General features: G+C 38.8%; 1 protein-coding gene across 3 annotated transcripts in view; it reads right to left on the minus strand.

The window, feature by feature from the left end:
* Positions 1–4,014: 4,014 nt before the first annotated feature.
* Positions 4,015–21,721, minus strand: part of VCAN (versican) — a 100,252-nt gene continuing 82,545 nt past the window's right edge. For 2 of the 3 annotated variants that reach the window (XM_015849762.2, XM_032441292.1), the window contains 5 exons: positions 18,446–18,604; positions 17,627–17,709; positions 7,647–7,791; positions 6,134–6,316; positions 4,015–5,686 (listed from right to left, as the gene is read on the minus strand). In XM_015849762.2, coding sequence (XP_015705248.1) covers positions 5,556–5,686; positions 6,134–6,316; positions 7,647–7,791; positions 17,627–17,709; positions 18,446–18,604 — 701 coding nt within the window. In that variant the 3' untranslated portion in view covers positions 4,015–5,555. The remainder of the gene's footprint in view (positions 5,687–6,133; positions 6,317–7,646; positions 7,792–17,626; positions 17,710–18,445; positions 18,605–21,721) is intronic. The other variant, XM_032441291.1, reaches the window with a different exon arrangement.

Consider the following 21,721-nt stretch of genomic DNA (forward strand, 5'->3'; position numbering starts at 1 on the left):
TCAAATTCTACCCTAAGACAAATTTGATATGGATTGACTTACCATTTTCAAATCAATTGCTATGTTCTTTTCATCCAGACTTTCTTCCTGCATTTTTCCCTCTGACTCAACAACTTCTTTTGGTAACAATATCATTTTCATAAGATTTTGGACCATTTTAACCTGCCTTTGGAAATGGCAGCCTGGAGAGCGTGCCCCTGGGAAGAAAGCCAGGCTGCTGGCATGGGAAGGACATGGGGGGGTAGGGGTGGAATCTTCACTTTTTCCAGTCATGCCTTTTTCCTTAGAGCACTGCCCTCTGTCAGTGACCACACAGTGGCAGGAGAAACTCCTTTGCTCCAGAGAACATGCTGCAGATTTCGCACGGAGATCCCACCCACATGGAGATTGTCACTCAATGGCAGGAGATTGATTAGGTACCACAAATCACTCTATAGTATGTGTAGGACCCCCTTACACCTCAACAGTATTAGAAAGGTAGCATGAGCTGTCCAGTCTACCTTGTTTTCCCCCAGGCAAAGGGTCAGAGGCAAGCAGTGTGGGTGGGAGTCTGGGGCCTTTGGAGAACGCACTGGAGACACCTGGATGGGTATCAGGGAGCTGTGGCCCAGCCACCAGCTGTGGTTACCTCTCAGTCCTTCAAGTAAGGGTGTTACCATCACAGGACTTCACACCTGTGCCTGTGGAATAAATACTTCCATCTTCTGGAAACCTTTTTCTTTTCCTTTTTTAACCTGTAAAGGAGTAGGGCCCTCAGGAAGCACAAATTCATTTCCCAGGTCTGCTACAGATTTTTGTATGCAGTTTCTGCCAAGCCTCTTTTTTTTCCCTGCTGTGTAGGAAAATTATTTTTGATTAACACCATGATCACTGCAGTGTAAGAGATGGAGGACACCTGCTACTACCTGCAGAGACAACCATGCTGCTTCTTCCCTTTCCTGAGCTGATCTCCTGCTTTAAAGCAGGAAGGTCTTCTACTATCACAGAACTTTTCACCCCTGCATGAAGCAGCTCCTACATCTTACAGCAAGAAGCTGTATAGTTATTAATTAGAACTGCTGTATTGGTGCAGGACCACACAGCCTGTGTTTGCTTGGCCTGTAGCTTCCCCTCATGGAATCACAGAACATCTTATGTTGCAAGGGACCCCACAGGGACTGTCAAACTGAGCATCTTCTGACCATTCATGAAGTAGAACTCCGGACCACTTCCAGCTCGAATTGACCTCCTGGCAGCGGGATATCTGGTGGCAATTCTGTAGCATCATGAATCCACTCCCATCCTTGCAAGGAATTCTTCTGATACACCTCAAGGTCCCACTCCTCTTTTTTCTCTCTGCACTTAGACATTAAATTAGCCTTTCGCACAGTACTAGCTGATGACTTCCTCACTTGAAAATATGTGTTTTCCATGAAAGCTGGAGTTTGCATCACATTGTGCTTTGCAAAATCCTGCATTTCCCTCAGTTTCAACTACGTGAATGTTCAGATCATAAACTTTTTGCTGCATTTTGCTTCTTTCCTTACAATTACTGTAATTCTTGGCTGCACCGTCTTAATGACCTCACATGGGCTCTTTGCATGTCACACCTTTCCTCAGTGCTCAATTCAAACAGCACCTCTGTCCCTTTCACAGCTTGTCAGGAAAAGCAATATGCTTGTAGAGGCCTGTGCGTGTTACTGCTTGTGGTAAATAATACAACGAAAAGACACAAATTTCCCCTTTAATGCATCTGTGCTGAAAACAGAAATATTTCATCACTTTTAATATGTGTATGTAATAAGCAGGTATCACTCTGTGGGGCACGGGGTGGTGAGGAACAGACAATAGCCAGCAGACACAAATATATCCCCTCTGAATGTCAAGTTACTAAAGCAGCAGTGTGCAGAGATCCACAGAGGATTTAATTATATCCACAAGCACTATTAGGACTTGTACCATGACCCCAGTTTTCACCAGTTATATAATAATGTTTAGGTTGGCAGCTGTAGCTGCTGCTTGCCTTGCTCCCACCAGCCAGGCCGCTGTGCCAGAGCTCTTCACAGCTCCGATCACATTGGCTGTGACAGCTCCATCATCCTCTTGCTAATGAAATGTCGCTGCATGTATGTGCTGGCTTCTGCATCTGCTCAATGAGGATCTTTCATTTACGGTGACATGGACCCAAACCATACCGACTGACTGATCCCCCCAAAAGTGGAAGATCAACATTCAGCCATGGCCCTGGTGAAACCCTTCCACACTGCAAAGATCTTTTTGCATGCTATCTCTTCCTTTGGTAGCCCCTTGCCAGCCTGTTTGTACATTGTATATCCAGGGACTTGTATTTTCTATTGTGTCATGCTTCTATCCCCAGCCTCTGATGAGTCTCTATTTGAGACACTTCAATGTGATGTCCCAAAGGTGCCAATATCCTGCAAGAAGATAAGGCTGTCTGTTTCTACCTGGATTCAAGTCATGCAGCCTTTATGGTGTAGCTGGGATACAGGAATGTTTCTACTAGGCAGCACCTCCATAGTGCACTACCCCTTAGAGATGCTCTACCAGAATAGGTGGCATGGTTCGTCCCTACCCTGTTTAAGTGCTAAGCTCTGCAGGAGAACCTCATCTGCAGAGGGGGGTATGACAAACGTTAAACAGGATCCTGGGTAAACTTGGAAGGCAAGAGAGGAGAGCTAAGGAAGAGCATCCGAAAAAAGAATGTATGTGAATCCCTGGCTTTGCCAGCAGTTCCTGTACACTATCAAATGCCCTGTGATGTTCTGGAGGTTGATGTTCCTGCAGTGACGTCCCAGTGTCCCACCAGACCTGCCCTGTGACGAGTTCCAGCACTGGACCACATGGGATTCAGGTCAGGATTAAAAAAGCGTTTAATTATCTGTCTAAATAAACAAGCATGGGTAACAAGTTGTATTTTTTTTTCTTTTTTTTTTTCTTTTTTTAATAAGGAATGTTGTCAGTCCTACTTTATTATGCGTAATAGAAGGAGATGAAAAAAAAAATCAATATAAGCACTGCACCTAACCTACTTAAACTACAATCACAATGTTATCTGAATGCCTTACAACATTGTTTAAATCCAGCAAGTAGACAAGAAAACAACAAATCTATGCAGGGTTTTTTATACATATGGTGAGAAAGTTTGCAAAGTGTCAAAATATATTTTCTGTTCTGTATGCTTCTTGTACAAGGAAGTGATGTGCAGAATACTGTATACTTATGAGCAGAGCCTTGACTCATACAAACAATAATCAACTTGAAAACATAAACTGCATATCTTAAAACATTACTCCAAATATCCTACTGTTGCTCATATAAAATCAAATCCAGCACCTATTAAAAAGTTCAGCCAGCTGATTCTCTTTGACTCCAGTGGGCATTTGACCAAGCCCACGATGGCTGTGAAGTACCTGATAGTCTAATTGTATTCATATGAAAAAAATCACATTGCATAGATTTAAACAGGAAGACATGCAATAACAAGACAAGTCACAGTATAGCAAAACCTTGTTTCTTTGGTGAAACAGAAGCAGATATAAAAAGTTACAAAGATTTTAGACTCATTCACAAAAAAACAAAACAAAACAAAAAAAAAAACCCAAAAAAAACCAAAACCCAGACATTCACATTATACACTATACAAGATAATATAAATAGAGAAAAGTATTATGTGCACTGTTTGGGGGCAGGGGTGGGGAATGAACCAGCCAACGCAGTGATGCATTGCCAGGCCGAACACACAAAGGTCAGGTACCCAGGATGGAGCAGTCACTGCCATTTTTTAAGAGATATTGTCTGGGACTGTAATCAGAGCTCCCGATAAGCCATGGCAAGGCTGCCTCAAGGATAGCTCTGCCTAGGACAAACTCTTAAATGTTGGCTGTGTTTTCTATTCTTTTCTTTTCCCTTACAACTTTTTGTATCATCTCCCCACATGACACAAAGGCATAAACCTCATCTCATCTGTCTCTGTTTTTGCAATGCTATGTTAGAAAGTGTATCCCAGGGAACTTACTGTTCTTTATTTTCCCTTTTTCTTTCCTTTTTTTTTTCCTGTTCCCAAAGCTGTGCAGGGAACTTCCCAGAAATAATCAGACACAGTCCTTTATGCGGAGAGGTCCTTTCAAACATTACCTTCTACATTTACTGTACACATCCAGGTCAGTTGTCACACTGACCAGGGTAAGAAATCATAACAGAAAACTCCTACGCACACACTGCACCAATTACAACCTATAATCTCTTTGTGCACACACTTCTTTCTAGAAAGCCAAGATCCTGATTCTTCTGCAAGTCACACAGATCTCACCCATCTAACCACAAACAAATGACCCTGTTTAGCAGGAATTTTGTTCTCTAGGGAAATAGCAAAAGATGGTTCCAAAAGTGGAGCTCAGGGGCTAATACTGCTCTGGCGAGCTCTTTTAATCTTCTTTGCATGGGTAAAATAACATCCAATAAATTAAATCAGTATGGCTTACTTCATTTATTTATGTACGCTTCACAGCTGCAGCATTCATACACAAACATTCATTACTTTATAAAAAGATTAAAAAATGGTTATATATACAAAATTATTTACTTTTTTGATTTTGTTTGTTTTTTACAAAAATTGATCCCCCAAACACTAGGTCTATCTCCATTTTAGAATGCAGAGACCTGTAATATAGACCTTGTAGTTAATGTTGTGAAAGTCACTTTTTTTTTCTTCTTTTTTTCTTTTTTCTTTCTTTCAAAAAAGGTGGCCCTGGTTGATAAAGTTAATGTATTAGCACTTGGATTTTTACAGGCCCTCCTTGTCATATACAAGTCCTCCATGCAGTCCTTTCTCACGAATGATGAGGCTGGAATGGAGAGCAGAAAAGAAGTTCCACATTGCAGTCCCTAGTTCATGCTATATCCCCACTTATGTGCTCTAAATTTTGTGTCACATGGACACACACTGTACCTTGAATGATAACTGGCACAGTTTGCATTTTAAAGAAAATTCATGTAACTTTTGTGTTTATCTTCACCTGTTAATAGCAAATTTCAGTCAGTAAAGTTATTTCAACCATTTCCAGCCTAGGTAAACATAAAAACAATGTCATAAACGACTGAAGACCTCTGAGGCCATTCTAACCATAAATATGCCCGAACTTAGTGTGACTTTTCATTTTATATACAGGATTTTAAAAACAACAACAACAACAAAAAACAATTAAACAACATTAAAATCATCTTATTTACATTTTCATTGGTGCTAAAATTGAGCTGTTTAAATATTGCAAAAGGCTGGTAAGTATCATAAAATGATCCACACTGATGGCATATAGAAAACTAATGATCATTATAGGCTGGAAATGGTTTCCTTTTATCCCCATAAGCACTTCTCCTCTATATACTTTCTTAAATTTTCTGATAAACACTTTTTGTTTTTTTTGCAAAATGCATTGTGAAATACCGGAGTCCGTAGTTTCAGAACTATTTCATAATACTCCTAAAAGTGATAGAAAAGGCACAGAAAGTTAGAACTTTGGCTGAAATGGTGGAAATCCCCATTCACCATTTAGCACTCAGCGCCTTGAGTCCTGCCACGTCCTGATCCAGCGATGGTAGTGTTTTGATGAGTTTAATGATGTTCCCTTTCCCGATGAAGAATGTTTATAATAGTATTTCTTAGAATAAGTCCTTTGGTATGTGGACGCTGCAATGAAAAGGAGGAAAAATAAAAGGAAATCAAAATAATTCGAGCATGAATCATACATCTTTACATCCTTTTCTATTTATACTTGGATAATGAGAGGGCTAACAAATGATTAACTAGTATGATCGCGTTATGGACAGGAGAATCGTCTCTTACACAAAGTTAGAACACTCCTATAGGAGTTAGTGTTGCTAGTAATCTATTAATTTCAGAGACTTCATAAGAGTCCTGCTGTTTAATTTAAAAGAATCTTAATGGCTTCTGTAAAAACAGAAAAGGAACTTTCATATTAGTTCATCTGTAATATGAGACTTTGTTTATATCTCCTGCACTTCTCTTAAAATATGTGCTTGTAACTTATCATTACTTATAATTATAGATGATGGTTTTTATGTTAATGAGTGTATTGATCCCAGTCCAACACGGACTCATTTTCGAAGAACTTACGATTCATGCATGTAATTTTAGGCATATCCCATCTTCCATTCCCTTGGCAACGTATAGTTGGAACATGACGCTGGATGAAACCATCTTTGCAGTGATATCTAATAAGGGAGTTAATCTCATAACGAGGTTTCATCTTCCCAAAGGTCTTTGCATTTTCTACAACAGGAGGCTGACCACAAGCAACTGAAGGAAGACAAAAAAAGAAAAACAGAGCCCAAAACATCAGTTAGTGAAAGCTCTTCTGAATGTGATAACTGACTTCTATACCAGGGGCTTCAGCAAGACTCCAAAGAGACATGCTCAAATAAGAACATGGAGATCAGTCTTTTCTGTAGCTCTCCTGTTCTTGTAGAGCAAATGGGAAATCACAGGTTGTGCTGTTAATACTTCCTTTTTTGCTTTAAGTTACTGATATAAATTTGAAACAAAAAAGTTTTCATACTCACACAAAGATTTTCACTGGAGAGGGGTAAAACCTGAAAAGCAGTGAAGTTACAGCAAACATTTAAGAAAAATATCTTATTCTCAAAACTTATCATGTCCTCCTCAAAAATACACTGTTTAAAGACACGCTGAAGTCATGCATTCATCAATGCACAGAGAACATATTAACAAGAAGCTGAAAATGGTAACTGGGCATGGTGAAGTGCACTAAGGATTTTCGTTCTTCTTTACTTTCCCAATCCAAAGAGGCAGAGAACAACCAAGATATTAATGTACATCTCCTGGCATTTCTCAGGTTTCTTTTAACTATCAGCTTTAACTGTGTGTAAGCCCAGAATGCTTTTCAGATCCCAAAAGTGCAATTACATTTGGACTAGATCTTAGAGGTCTTTTCCAACCTTAATGATTCCATGATTCTGTGATTAAGCTACATGGTTTTGGAAAGTGTGGAAGGGAAGAGCAGCATCAGGACAGATGATGCTCAGTACTGAAGAGGAAACTGGAATCTAGAGCAATTTACAGACCACTTTAGGGGTAACCAAAAGTTAATGCATGTTACTGTTGTCCAAATGCCTCTTCAACACTGACATGCATGGAGCACCCATCACCTCTCTAGGAAGCCTGTTCCAGTGTCTGGCAACTCTCACAGTATAGAAATGTTTCTTAATACCCAGCCTGAACCCGCCCTGTTGCAGCTTTGTTTTGTTCCCATGCATACTATCTTGGCTGCCCTCATCATTCACAGTGATGTCATCAAAGGAAAGAATTGGTAGTATTTTCAAGACATGCAAGTATAATAGTCGTGCTAGGTCTGTCACTGTCTCTTGAGATCTGCACATAAGAAATCTGCCTGGTTTTAACCACAAATTTCAACTGGTTTTAATTCTGTGCCTGACACAGAAAAAGATTAGGAGGATATGTGATTTGTGGATAAAGGTGATTTTGAGGGAGTTAACTCAACTCTGAAATCACTGCACCAATCATCAGAAATCAACAACGTTTTGTCCCTTTGACATTCTAAAACTGGAATAAAGAATTATATGCCATAGTTTCCATATAATGTTTCTACCTGTTCCTTTCTTGCAGGTGTAGGTCAGGTGGTAATTGCATGGAACATCATTCCACTGCCCATTTTCATGCCATATTATAACAACACAGTCTTCTCCAGCAGAAAAGAAACTATCTGGCTGGTTTGGTCGCCAGTTCTCATATTGCTGCAGGAAAGATTAACAAATTCATTATTCCCAGAGTTGAGATATATTTACATTCCATTTTACAGAAGAGCACACAACATTACCTTTAATGAACAGCAATTTCAATTGTTTGGTTCAAGCAGTTCAGCCCAAACTAAACAAAGCTAGATTTACAATATCTTCCCACTCAAGTAACAGATGCAATAAATAGACTACTATCCCTGCTAGTCAATGACTGCTACATGGCAAACCACAGGCTGGCTTCTCAGATTCAAATGACCTATTCTCTAGCTTCGTTTAATGAAGCAATGCAATGGGACAGCTTGCAGAATTAGGTGTAAAATAAATTAAGGTGTCAGAGTGTGTCCCCAGATCACTGCAGGTCAACATCTCAATCAAAAAAATGAATACAGTACAGAGCAGACTTTTCAGTGTAAGAAATGATTATACGAATTCTTCCATCTGAAAAAAACCTTAACACCACAGACAACTTGATCATATGAGGGCTGCTCTGATAGTATTGCTTCCTAATTTTCTCTGTTGGCTCAGGAAGTCAGAGTCAGATGTTGGTGGGATGGCAGAAGAGGCTGAATCTTCCCACCAATATTCTCTTATATGTTGTTGCCATGTGACTGATAGCAGCAGAGAGACAGTGTGACAGAGTGGCATCTGACGTAGAAATGGAGATGAAGCAAAGATGTGGAACTGAATTCCTCCATGTGGCAAAAATGGCACCTAGTCACATTCACTGACACTTGCTGAACATTGATGGAGAGCAACCAGTGCACAGCACTGAGAACAGTGAGGCCGTGGGTAGTATGTTTTATCAGTGACATCAGCAATGTGAAAGACAAGCAATGTTCCGGGTGGCCATGCAGACCGCTGCAAGCACAGCATGCAGTCTTCAATAGATTATGTATGCTCTGATGTCCTTGCAGTTAGCAGAGGTGGGATAATCTTTATACCACTTCTTGTTTCATCTTGATCCCAAGTGAAGCTCAATAATTTGAGACTTCCCTAATGTTATGCAAAGGAAAGCTTGAGTAGATATGGGAAACTATTCTTAGCATTTTTTCTTTGGGATTTCTGTGTGTCACCCCATGAAGAATTTAATGAAAGATAAAAATAGATATCTAAAAGAACAGGAATTCAGATAAATGCCAGACTTCAACTGGGCAGACAGTCCCTTGTATGGTCAAAATGGCAGAGTTTCTATATTGCTTATGTTTTCCTGAGTGCTTACATCTTCTTGGCTAGAGCCGGGCCATATAAATGTCATAAAAGTTTAGCTTTCTATTTTCTTAGCTTTATCAAATAACCACTATTCACTGCCGGTGTGAATACATTCTAGAAACAGAGTTAACAAATGCCATGTGAGTAGTATTTACCTTAAATTAATCAGGCTATGAAAAACAAAACAAAACGAAACAAACAAACAAGGAAACCTTGACCTTTTCCTGCTATATGTCATCTCTTCCATCAAAGATTTTAATTCTCTAAGCAATTTAACAATCATAGTTTAAATAAATTTGTTCTGTAGTGACTTTATTACCTTTCCAATTCATAAAACATCCTACAAGTGGAACAAGATTAACTTCATCTTTCCTTAGTTTCACCTGTGTCTAACAGGCCTAAACTACAATACATACTAACTTTTTTACTCAAGACCAGAATTGAGCACTTCACACCAGCTCCCAGCTGAGCCACACAAGCTCCATATGCTGCTACTTGCCTTGCCCCAAGGAGCTGAAAACTTGTGTTTGCTTTGTTGGCAGGGCTGCTGCGTAACAGCAAAGGATTATATCTAGACTCTGTGGTTTATTCAAGAATGTCTGATATCCTCCAGCATGACATGCTGTTACCTCACATCTGATATCATCATTACACAAATTTATTTTGGCACAATACCTCCGATTCGGCTTGGTTTTAGTGCCAGAACTGCTAAGCAGAGGAAGTTCCAGAGTACTGAATTGCTTTCTTAGGTCTCCACCCAGATCTTCTGTAGTTTCTCAGTTCCTTATTTAGCCACTGATTACATGATAATGGTTCAAAAGGATTCTCACAGTCCTAGTGGAACAAGTTGCTAGAGAAATAAACCGATGTGTGCTTTTTTTTTTATTATTATTACTATTATTTTTTCTTATGGATGATATTTTTGCATAACCAGCAGCTTGAAACTGTTTTCCACTTTCAATATCGCAAATTAGGGGTGACTGCAGTATGTGCAGTAAAACTATAACAGCAGAAGATCAGTGGGAAAGAACCAAAAAGAGGCAAATTCCTTATGTCAGACAGTGTATGGTACTGTTGGTTTCAAAGACACTCCTTACAATCACGCATACAAAGTGTGCTAAGTGTAAACACTCTGCTCCCTTCACACACACTAGAAAAAAAAATAGTATTTTAAACATTCAATTCATAAATTTTCTGTCAGAACGCAAAGCTCTGAATATTCTAAATAAGATGCCTTGAACGTGCCTGGGTCACTTAAGATCCTCATATTTTGGTGCAGTTAACAGAATTTTACAAAAGTTAAGTCTTACTAAAAAGAAAAAAGCTCAATATTTCAATTTCATTCCCTGGCAACATGTACCATGCGAGACTGTTTTCTTTTTAAGACCATGTCCAAAATAGATCAGCCATGGTCAGAGAGGAGCCAAAACCCACTGGCACTATCCCATCCAGCCTGCTGCTACTCCCACATCAACATGATACCAGCAAAACCACACTCAGCAGCATGGTGTTTCAGTGGATGAAGTGCAGGGCATCCTTCTGCCAACAGTCAGGCTTCAATCATGGCCATTAGTGATGCTTTTAGCTGTATCACACATAAAGTACAAGTTGTATTTCTTGTATTTTTCTATCTGTATATTCATTTGTCTCTTTGAGAGCTACATCTCCATTGTGTCTTACCATTAGCTCCCACTGAAAATATGAGCTCCTGTTATACAATTTTGCTTTTTCAGAAATCTTTTTTGTGTAGTCTTTTGATGAAACTGAAGCCCACATAATAAAAAAGTACCAAAAACCTCCCCACAGGAATTAGGACAGAAGGCCTATGGGTTACAGGCACAGCTGAGGCAGGGCACCAGCTTCTCAGGCTTCCCTGGCTGACTGATCTCCAGTCAGTGACACTGTGTGTTTTCTTGTCTTGTGCCTTGTAGTAAAAGTTCCATGTACTTGAGGGAGATTTCCTTATACAGGACTGAATTAAAATTGCAGTCTTAATCAACCTTACTCAGGTGATAGGATAAAGGAGGAAAAGAAAGCCAAGATGACACAAAGAGCTGTAAAACTACTGATTTGAGTGGCCAGTCACAATTTTTGTCATTCAGATTCACTGTTACCTATGAGATCCTGCCTCGTGGGAGATTTGTTAATTATTATTATTTTATTTTTTTTTAGATAGCCAGTCTTATTTGAGAGACTAATTTCCTTCTTAATGAGTCATCCATTCATCTCTTTCAGATGTTTGCCTTGCCAAGATGAATCTCCGACCTAGTCTCTGACCTAGCACTGAGACATTTCAGCCCTCCCTTTATCTCCAAAACGTGCACCAAGTGGTTTAGATCAATGACTGGGTTCTGCATTCCAGAACAGACAACAAACACCACCTTTAATGAAGCACAGCTACTGATACAAACAAAACATTACTGCTTAACCCCTTTGTAGTGCAAAGCCAGTAATCTCTTGCATGTAACTAGAGCTAGGAAACAGCTTATTTGAAATACAACTACTATTTAGATTTATGGGCTTAATGACTTTACTCCTGGATTAAGGAAGCATATTTTCAGCATGTTTAAATGAGCTTAAAGCATAAACTTGTCTTGGCAACTCTTGGCACTTGTGATGTCCACCACGATTTTCATTTCATTTCAGTTTATATATATTTATAGACTTCCCTACCTGACAGCTTCTTAATGCAAGATTAATGTAGCTAAACAATAAAACAAATAAACTCAACTAACTAAACTAAATTAAATTAAACAAAAAACAAGCAATGAAGTAGGGAGTCAGCTGACTGGATGTTCTCTGTGCCATTTCATCTTAAGTGAAGCACAACATCATTAAACCAGTATAAGACACCATTACAAAGCTTATTGGCTGCTGTCTCTATTTCCTCCCCCCCTGCACCCCCCCCCCCCCCCCCCAATTTTGCTACATAACAGGAATATACTTATTCACAGTAGCAGACAAACTCTTAGAAGTCTTCTTCAGAAAAGCCTTGTGAACATGATCCTCACTGTGGAGGTTCTGTTATAACTGTCTTGCAAGCCCTGGTCATTACCCTGCTTTATAGGTTGGATGAATGACAACATATCAGCACTAGGTCTCAGTAAGTATATGGATCATCTCAGAAATCCTTGGCTTGTGGCTCATGCTGTTAGTCAGCACTGATACAGTTACATGAGACACTCATGGGGGGGGGTGAAAGGCACTGCATTTCCTTTCAACAGAAAAAATAAAAAAATAAAAAAAAAAATCAAACAGATTCCTGTGAAGATTTGGCAGTGAATAAAATACTTACATTAACTTTGCCTGGTCTTTAAATACATTTATACATTGAGAAAAATGTATGTTACAGCATAGGGTCTGTTTCACTTCATTTCACCCCAGTCCTGAAAAAGATTTCCTGTTTAATTTTATGAATGGGAGTAGTTTGGCAGAACTCACCAGAAGTATTCGTGAGACTAAAAAATCCATTCAGTGGATGCTTAAGCACAGGCCCTGTTTTAAAACCATGGGTGGTGTCCTAAGCTCCATAGGGTAGATCCCATGCATACTTCAAGCACTTGATAAAATAACACACTGAAAGAAGGATCGGGCTATGAACATTGGCAAGTCTCTGCTGAGAGAAATTTAAGTAAATTTGAAGACAACAACTATGTCTAAACTTGCCTATGAGCATGTAAGATAAATGACATGTCATGACCCAGATATTCTGAATATTAATCAAATGTCATGACCCCAATATTCTGAATATTTAGATCATTGTTGAACAACCTCCCTCAGACCCTTAATCTGGGCTTTTTTCATGTGATTTGGGAAACACAGAATTTGGATCAGGCAGGCACGCAGTCCTTCCCACTGCGGTCAGTCACACTGTAAGTTACATTTTCAGAAGGAGCTTTGCTAAGGGCCTTTGCAAAAGATTTACCTTTAAAGGCCTTTTTGTTGTTATTTTTGTTTTGTAACATAACAGTCAGATAAACTGCAAATGCTTTTATGTTCTACACAACTTGCAAATACATAATCAAAAAGAATTTTGTGTAGCTCTGTGAACATCCTATAGAACTGATCATGTATCGATCAATAAGCACTAAGATTTTTGCAAAAATAAACAACTGGGAAAAGAAATCTAGGAAACAGGATCGGAATATGCGAGAATGATTTGCTAGCTGATGCATCTGAAACGCAAAAACAGTATCAAACCTATCTTTTGGGGGGAGCACAAGTTGTCACCTATGGCAGAAAGTTCCCACTAGATGGCAATGTCTACTCACAACTGCCTCTAGCTGCTTGCGGTAGTTCCAAAACGATCGTTACGCAGAAAGGATCTTTCTTTTATTAACTCTTTAACTGAAATAAGTGGACAGCACCTCAATGACTTTGACTTGCTCTGGACCAAGTCCTCTTAGGGTGTTAATTTTCACTGCAGCTCACACACTGAGCATGGATCATTTTTTATGGGTATACTGTGGGTTAGTTGTCCAGAATGCTTCTTAGTATAGCATAAGAGAATGAAAAACGAGTGGCACAGAGCTGGTGAAATTCTTTTGCTAATGGGCAGGTGTTTTACTGGAATAAAAGTATTTTACAATGCTAAATACTGGTTGACAGAATACATGTTCTTTGGGAGTCACACCAACATAATTATATGTTATGAATGTGATGCAAATTGTATAGGGTGGGACTTTCTCCTTTTGTGCACAACTTCCAGAAGAGTCACTCAAAAAAGAAAATCTTTCACTTTGTCATTTTTTTCAACAGTTATAGCACATCCGAAGTTGTCCAAGAGCTTTAGCCCAGCTGAAACAAGGCTCTGATGCAACTGGCCCCGCTGGTAAAAGTAAGACAAAAAACCACTTTGTCCTAGAGGCCCTCCTTACTGCCTGTGACATTCTGAACTAGAAACATACCTGTCATTAATAACATTATATAGTTCTCTTCCATTTAAACACAGGTCAAACGAGCATCTTAAAACGAGGCTGTAATGACTGACTGCAGCACAAAATCAAAACATTTGGTAGATTTAAAATCTCCTTCTGCAGGGATCCTGTGGGATATTGGCACAATGAGCTTTTTGTTTGCAGCTGACTACAGTACTTTTTAGTTTGTTTGCTTTATTTAACCCTCGGAGGCAGGCTGCCTCCCTGCAGTACCCGGAGCCTTTTGAAGGGCTTCACATTTAATAATGTTACTCTTTCTATGAGGACGCAGTTATGGATTTGCTCAGGTCAGAGCTTTTTGATTCACTGACCAATAAGGAGAGGAAAAGAGAGGGCTTTGTTTTTGCCAGAATTAAAACTTCTGTTTGGTTTTGCTTTGTTTTTTATGTGGCTACCTAGCACTGACAACTGGAGGGCCAGCACTGTGAATTCAGGGCGTAACGTTGTAGTGCCAAAGGGAAGAAAAACGAAATGGAGTCTCTGGACAGTATTAAAAGCAGCAATATGCCCCATTACTCTCCCAGTGACAGACAATCTGGCCACAGACACTAGCCAGCTCTTTATTACTGTGCTAATCTTATGTAATGGGAGTGAGCTCACTGCCCTACAAAGCATTAATTATCAACAGCATTTTCCAAAGGATATGAATAACACCCCTTGTGAGATGGAGGCCCACGGCACAACCCCAAGTAGCTATATATGTGCTTAATCCATAACATGAATAGCTCCAAAGGACTCCTTCACCAGTGTGCCAGCTCACAAGGGTCCTTAACAGTGAAATGCCAGCAATCAAAACACAATGCAGAAGCTGCCAAGAACAACACCAGATTTTTTCTGTGTGGATGGGTGTGCTTTACAGCTGTAAAGGTTACTATTCACAGAGCTAAGTGAATTATTTAAATTCAATTTCCCTAAGATATATTCAAGTGTCACACTGTGTTCACTCTTTCCTAGATCAAGCCAATTGTTAAATATCTCCACTGATATGTCAAGTTTTGTTACTTCTTAGTTTGCGTTACATGAAATTCAAGACATGCAAGGACTGAGGTAGTTATGGCCAAACTGTTATTCTCCTACAGTCCTATGACTGTTAGGGCCTTACCTCCTTCTGTATCACCACGACTTTCCAAATGTTATTTGTTTTTGTTGTTTCAACATTAAAGTGTATTTGAAATAAATTTATCCATGATTGAACACAGCAGAATTGTTCACTATCACAGAAATGTAAGAAAAAAAATCTACAGAAAGTGCAAGAAATAATTTTGATTCTGTAAACTTTTATGTAAATAAACTCTCATACATGTATTTTGATTCCCTTGTAAATTACGAATACTAACGGCACATAACCACAATATGAAAAAAGAAGAGCATAGCAAACAAAACATGCTCTGTAATATTCTATTATTTCCTTCTGCCTCTTCCACCTGCCAATGCAATCATATCTGACATGTCCTGAGCAGAAATTTGCTGGATTTTGAGGAAGAAATGAACAATAAAGCCCTAGGAATAGTGGGGTGCTGTAAGTGCTCTGAGTTTGCCTCAGTGCCATCACCTTTGAGGTTATATGTCTGAAAGCTGGGATCTAGGCAGACAAGCCTAGGTAGTCCTAGTTTTCCATCTCAGTGGCCCAGATGGTCCTGTGTGCCACCAGTGTTCCAAATCTGCAGCCATGGCCACTAACTTTCTGCGACCACTGTGGTGGAAGCTGAACTTGCAGCACAAGCCTAGGTCTTGGTTTCCTGAAAGAACATGCCACCGAAAACCTAAAGGCCCTTTCTTAGTTGACTGGCAAAATTCTTATCCATTGATTCATTATTGAGAATCCATATCAGAGAATCTAAGCTTTCTAATACTACTAGACTAATGATAAAGAAGAACTCATCACTCTCTCTAGTCCTGTTACAGCATTTGAGCACTCATCTCATATGATCGTATAAGAAGGCTATGCAGAAAGAAAAAACCAACAGTATTTTGGGAGCATATGGAGTTAAAATAGCACCAAGAATTAATGCCAATGCTGGATATGACTATGAAGCTCACAAAAAGTAGCTAATGTGTATGTGTGTATTCAAGAGCACATAGATGGAAATGATGCACAGAGCATTTGGACATTCTGGTTTTCGATAAGGAATTCATGTATAAGCTTTTGTCCAGTTGTCATAAATAACAGTGGCTGGCATTTAGTTTCAGTTTAAAAACTCTAGAAAAACTCTTTATGTCAGGGGAATACCCAACAGATTTGGCAAATTTTCTACTAAATTAGCAGTCTTGAATAGAATTCTGGAACTGGGCTACCAAAATAAAGAACAGCCAAATTACAGATGCACTCTGATATACATAAGTTTTAATAGATGCAACAATGTCTGCTCAGAAATTCCTAATAGAATATGAGTTTTTAAGAAATAATGCTTATTTTTAAGATTGCAAACTAATACTATCATGACTTTTTCATCTGCAAATACATAAATGGTGTAGATTTCTGAACTACAGAATTGAAATTCACTGGAATTGTAGGTCATCATCAGGGAATTACATTTAATGCATACTGCTGATTATGTCATTATTTCTATTAATTAACAGGGAAGTAACAAATCACTAGCAATGGAAAACAGCAATATCAAAGTTAAACCACCCTCAGAGGGTGTCTGTTGTTGTTAGCAAGGTATGAAAAGCTACATTAAGAAATTCAGAATTAACTTATCTAGCATGAATGAGGCTTGATGCTGCAGCCCATCTTTTGTTACAAAAAGTACATGAGGAGAGTTAAGAGAAAGTGATGAAAAAAAGCTCCTCCACTCACATCCTGCAAGGTTATGTGGCTCAAAGGACAAATGAGCACATTGGTTTGACCAAGGAGACACCAAGCAACTAATTGCACAAGAAAACATCATTTTCCTACTTTTTTCCCCATACTGTCACCTCCCACTCATGGTAATTTCCCATGAAATGGCTCATTTGTAAGACATTTTAGAGAACTTTAAATCTTTGGCTATTTACATGAAATGGCAATAAGTGAAGCCTGCTCTGTTCCAGGTGTCTGTCTACATAGGCTGCAGCCACACAGAATGCAGTAAAGTACACATGTGTAATTGTGTGCATACGTGAGCATGTGCACATGAGTAACCTGAAGTCCAGAAGCTTCCCTCTTTAAAATTTTATGTATGGACAGATAATTGATTAAATGCCTCCTGAACCACCTAAGGATGGCTGCTTCCCCAGCCTTGCTGCACAATTGCCATGCAGACTAGGACAGTCTCCAAGAACACCTGGGAGGCTCCTTCTTGCATTCTCAAAGATCCAGCCAATGCAAGAGTCTGTATGCCATTCCTTCATAAAAAAGAAAAAAATGCATTCTGCTCTGTATATGTGAGGAAGAGAAGTGAATTTCTGTATGTCATAATGTAAGAGCCGAAGTAAGACACTTAAGTAATGGTCTTAGACAAAAAGTCTAAGAGTTCTTCTGTATGGAAACTCTCAGAGTACATAATGTAAAATAATAAATAAGATTTTAGAACTACATCACAGAATATTAACTATCCCAAAACAAGATGGTGCACTGGTTATTGTTTGCTTGAATGCATATTTAGTGACTACATGTTTTCATGCAGCTTCTCTCAGTTCTGGTGGGAACTTTATAGGCCACCACAAAAAGCTGAGTGAATGATTTAATTTTAAAGGCATCTTACCAGTGGGCTACCATCAGTCCAGCGGAAATCACGCTCAAACATCTTGTCATTGAGGCCAATCCACTGGTAGTCATGCCCAATACCTAGTGGGAAAAGAACCAGGATATTTTTATTAACTTTCCCATAAATGGCAGAGATTTCATCAAAGAAAATTAAAAGAATTTGCTCAGAATGAATCAGACATCCTGTTCTTAAGATTCTTCTAATACCTATGCAAACAACTATTTGCAGGCTTTTTTTCTGCCTTTTTTTTTTTTTTTTTAAATTATTTTATTTTCAGATGTCTATGAAAAAAGCAAATTCTCATCTAACAATTTTAAACAATCTCGCCTCGTCTCTCCTAACTACATCCCCCAAAGAAAACAGATTTGTTTCCTATCAGAGCACATACCAGGAAACAACACTGAAAAAGACTCATGTGTTTAAGTCTACATTTTTCAAGTTTTATTTAGGCTGTAGACTGTGACCAACGTCCAGACTGCGCAGCATTAGGACACAGGATCCTTTATGCCTACCTAATATGGTGGCATTCATGTTATTTGAACAAGAAATATAGAGCCACCAGAAAAAAAAAGAAAAAAAAAGAAGAAAAAAAAAGAAGTTTCATTATTTTCAATACCAAATATGTATCATTTTCTTTGTAAGAACTCATAACAGTAGAGATAAGGACATCACACAGCAGAAGTAAACACCAGGAAAACAAAGTGCATCATTTCAAACACTCAAAGTGCATTTTAACATGGAAATGCAAACTCTGAATGAAAAGGAGGATAAGTTGTGAACCCTGCACTTGTTCAGAGAGATTGTAACAGTACATACGATTCACGAAGACTTGTTCCTCATGGGATAAAATGCTTGTCAGGTGGGCTCCTTGCAGGCGGCATTCTCTTTCAGCTGTATCCCAGGTACGTCGGTGGGCAAAGTATTTGTAGCACTGTCCTTGGAACTTGTGCCAACCATAATCACAAGTCTCTGTGTCTGTGACAAATAAACAAACCACAGTTCTGATAATGGGCATGAAAAATAGATATGTTTCACATGGACGGATTTTTCACAAGGAGAAGATGAAGATATCCACTGCCTGTAGAGTGGTATGAACACAAGCAATGAGCACTCATCCTTGAGTACTAATTAAATTTTCTAGTTGTTTTGTCTATCCACTTCAATGTAAGCTGCAAGTATATTACTTATGTAAGAAATATACCCATAACTGGTAACTGTGACCTGCTGATCTAGTTATGCTGTTCCCAGGGAATTCCACAAGGACATTTTTACTCCATTATGCAGGGTGAATGAAATGCCTTTATGTTATACTGCAGTTAGTCTATATACCATCTGAACATTCTGAGTCTTTATGTGAGGACTAGGATTTTTATTTGCAAGTTTTGCGAATGACTGCACTGAATTACCTTTGTCTGGAAGAAACTGATAATGGAAAATAATCTTAAAGGAAAGTTTTTATTATTGTTCAGTCCACAGATGCAAAGTTGCAGTATTATCTTTCTGATTTTACCTTTCCAAATCCTTCACAAAAACCCATCTTCCTGGAGAAACTATCAATTAATGAGCTTTAGGCATCGGTTTCAAAAGAAGGCTATAAAGCTGAAATACAAACTAATGTACACTGCCAGTGCTCATATGAGCGATAGTGCTGATAGGAATATGTAACAGACAGAAGTTCATTCCAGCCAGTATTTCCTTTTATATAAAGAGAAATAAACATGAGCCTCTGAAGAGTAACAATCTGTCAATTTGATATTGTTTTGTCAAGGTTAGGCAAATGCAATCAGAATAGATGGTAAGGAACAAGATTTCCATCCCAAGTCTGCTTCTGCACCAGCACTGTAGGAATAACAGGCATAAATCAGGATTTATAAGATACACAATAACAAATACGATGCCTGGGTTAGTCTGATCTGTGCTTGATAATGGGAAGAACCTGTTATCGAGAGAGCTTTAGAGAGGAATGGAAAAACTTCAGAGGAATCTCAGGAGTATTCTGAGTGGTGGTGGATAAAGTGCCCCAAAAAGGACACTTCAGCACAAGGTTATGACATGTTCTGACTACAGCTGGTTCCAGCAAACTCAGCACATGCTGCTCACTCTGAAGAGTCTCAGTTGCATGACGATAAAGAACAGGAACATCTCCAAAGAATATGCAACTTCCCACAAGGTTTTGTATCAATTACCAGCAAAGCTTTATCTGAAAGCAACCATCTTGCCTTTCCAGTAGTATATATGCATTGTGGGTATGAATCTGACCTCTTATTTTCAGTAAGTCAATATACATAATTGTTAATAAGATGCTCTGGCCTAAAGGACCCTTTGCACTTTTTCAGGACAAAGACGAATACTACAGAATATGCCAATGACATATGTCTTTATTTAACTATTATTTAACTATTTAAATTTATTTATTTATTTAAAATTATTTACTATTTAACTATTATTTAACTATTACTTTTTTCAGGTTTAAGCTGCTACCAGATGAGAGTCAGTTCTGGAAAAAATAAATTCACAACAGAAGGCTGATTGTTAATTCACAGAAGGAAGAAGCTGCTCACATCCTGAAGCATTAATGTGTCAATTTTCTGGAAGTTTTGTTGCTTTTTTTAATCCTCTGAGATAAAAACTAAACTTTAAAATATATGAATGGATATGTGCAAACATATCACTACAAAGGCTTTCCCTGTCAGCTCTTGGCAACATTCATAGCAAAGCAGTTATTGTCGTAGGAATCTCATATCAAAATCTTGTTTTAAGTCATTAGTAGAGACATGGATATGAATATGAAGGCATAACACAACTTACACTGTTATCTCTTTTCTATTTTCAACAAGTTAAGCTGCAGAAAGCTGCCTGTGCTTTGACTAATACCAGACATGAAAAAGGAATGTAATCTATACTACCAGCTTGTTAGTTTTTGGTGTTTTCTGCTTTGCATTCTGTAGGAGGTGCAGGCTGTAATCTCTGGGATCTATGCCATTTCAAAGTTTAGTCTGCCTTTGGCTCCCTTGAACATTTGTTTAACTGTGCAATGCTGACTAACAGTGCTGTGTTCTCTCTGAAGGCACTTCAGTTTTTATTATTCATCTTGTTCGGGGACAACCTTGTCCCACAGGAAAGAAGCCAGATAACAACAAGGCAGTGTTGCATATTGAGAACATTGTGGTTGGAGAGCAGATCTGGTCTGTGCTAGTCTGGCTTTGGCATAGGAGGAGCTGCACAATTTGAGAGTTCTGCAGAAAGGTTGAACGGGAGCTAAAGAGTCTTGAAACAGAAGAACTAAAAGGTGAGGCTGAAAGAATGAGATGTAAATGGCCTGAGCATAAATTACAGGTTCCAGAAATTCTCTAAAGGCACTGGACAGCTAACTGAAATACACGTACACAGAGCTGACATGCAGGCACCCATGCTGCCCAGACAGCTCCTCCCTCCTATACCAAATGATATGTTTGTTTTCTAAGAACAGCTGAATAACTTCTCCTGCACCTGCTTGTAGCCCAAAACTATTGAAACAAAAGAGACAGGAGTGAAGTCTGAAAAATAAACAGAGTGAAAATGAATTAAGAGATGATAAATCAGGAGGCTGGAGGATGAAAATGTGAACCAGCAAATAAAACTGCGCAGACTGTTTCATCTCTATTATAGAGAACTGAAACAATGCCTTTTAAAGCCTTCCACAAACTAGGAAAGTCTAATTGAAGGTGGTTGTAACCTTCCGACCCAGTCACCTGTGATAGCAGAGTAGGTGGGAGAAACTGCTGAATACAATACTCCACGTTCATTGTATACTTATCCTGGGACATAATCACAGCTTTCTGTAATATGCTTACTCTGGAATATGACGGAAAGACCGACAAATTGCGTGCTAAATTTATGATATTTTAAAAGTTGCCTGAGTAAGCCTTAGGATTTATTACAACTTACAGGCATTTCCAGTGATGTGTGCAAGGAGACACCTACATAGCTTCTGCTCTTTGTAACTGCGATTGTATACATATAAACAACATCTCTAAAGACTGTACTACAAAAAAGAATATTTCTCTGCCAATTCAATACATAGACAGGCATGATAAATACATTTTCAACAGC

Source organism: Coturnix japonica, chromosome Z, assembly GCF_001577835.2.
Source record: "Coturnix japonica isolate 7356 chromosome Z, Coturnix japonica 2.1, whole genome shotgun sequence".
Lineage (NCBI taxonomy): Eukaryota > Metazoa > Chordata > Aves > Galliformes > Phasianidae > Coturnix > Coturnix japonica.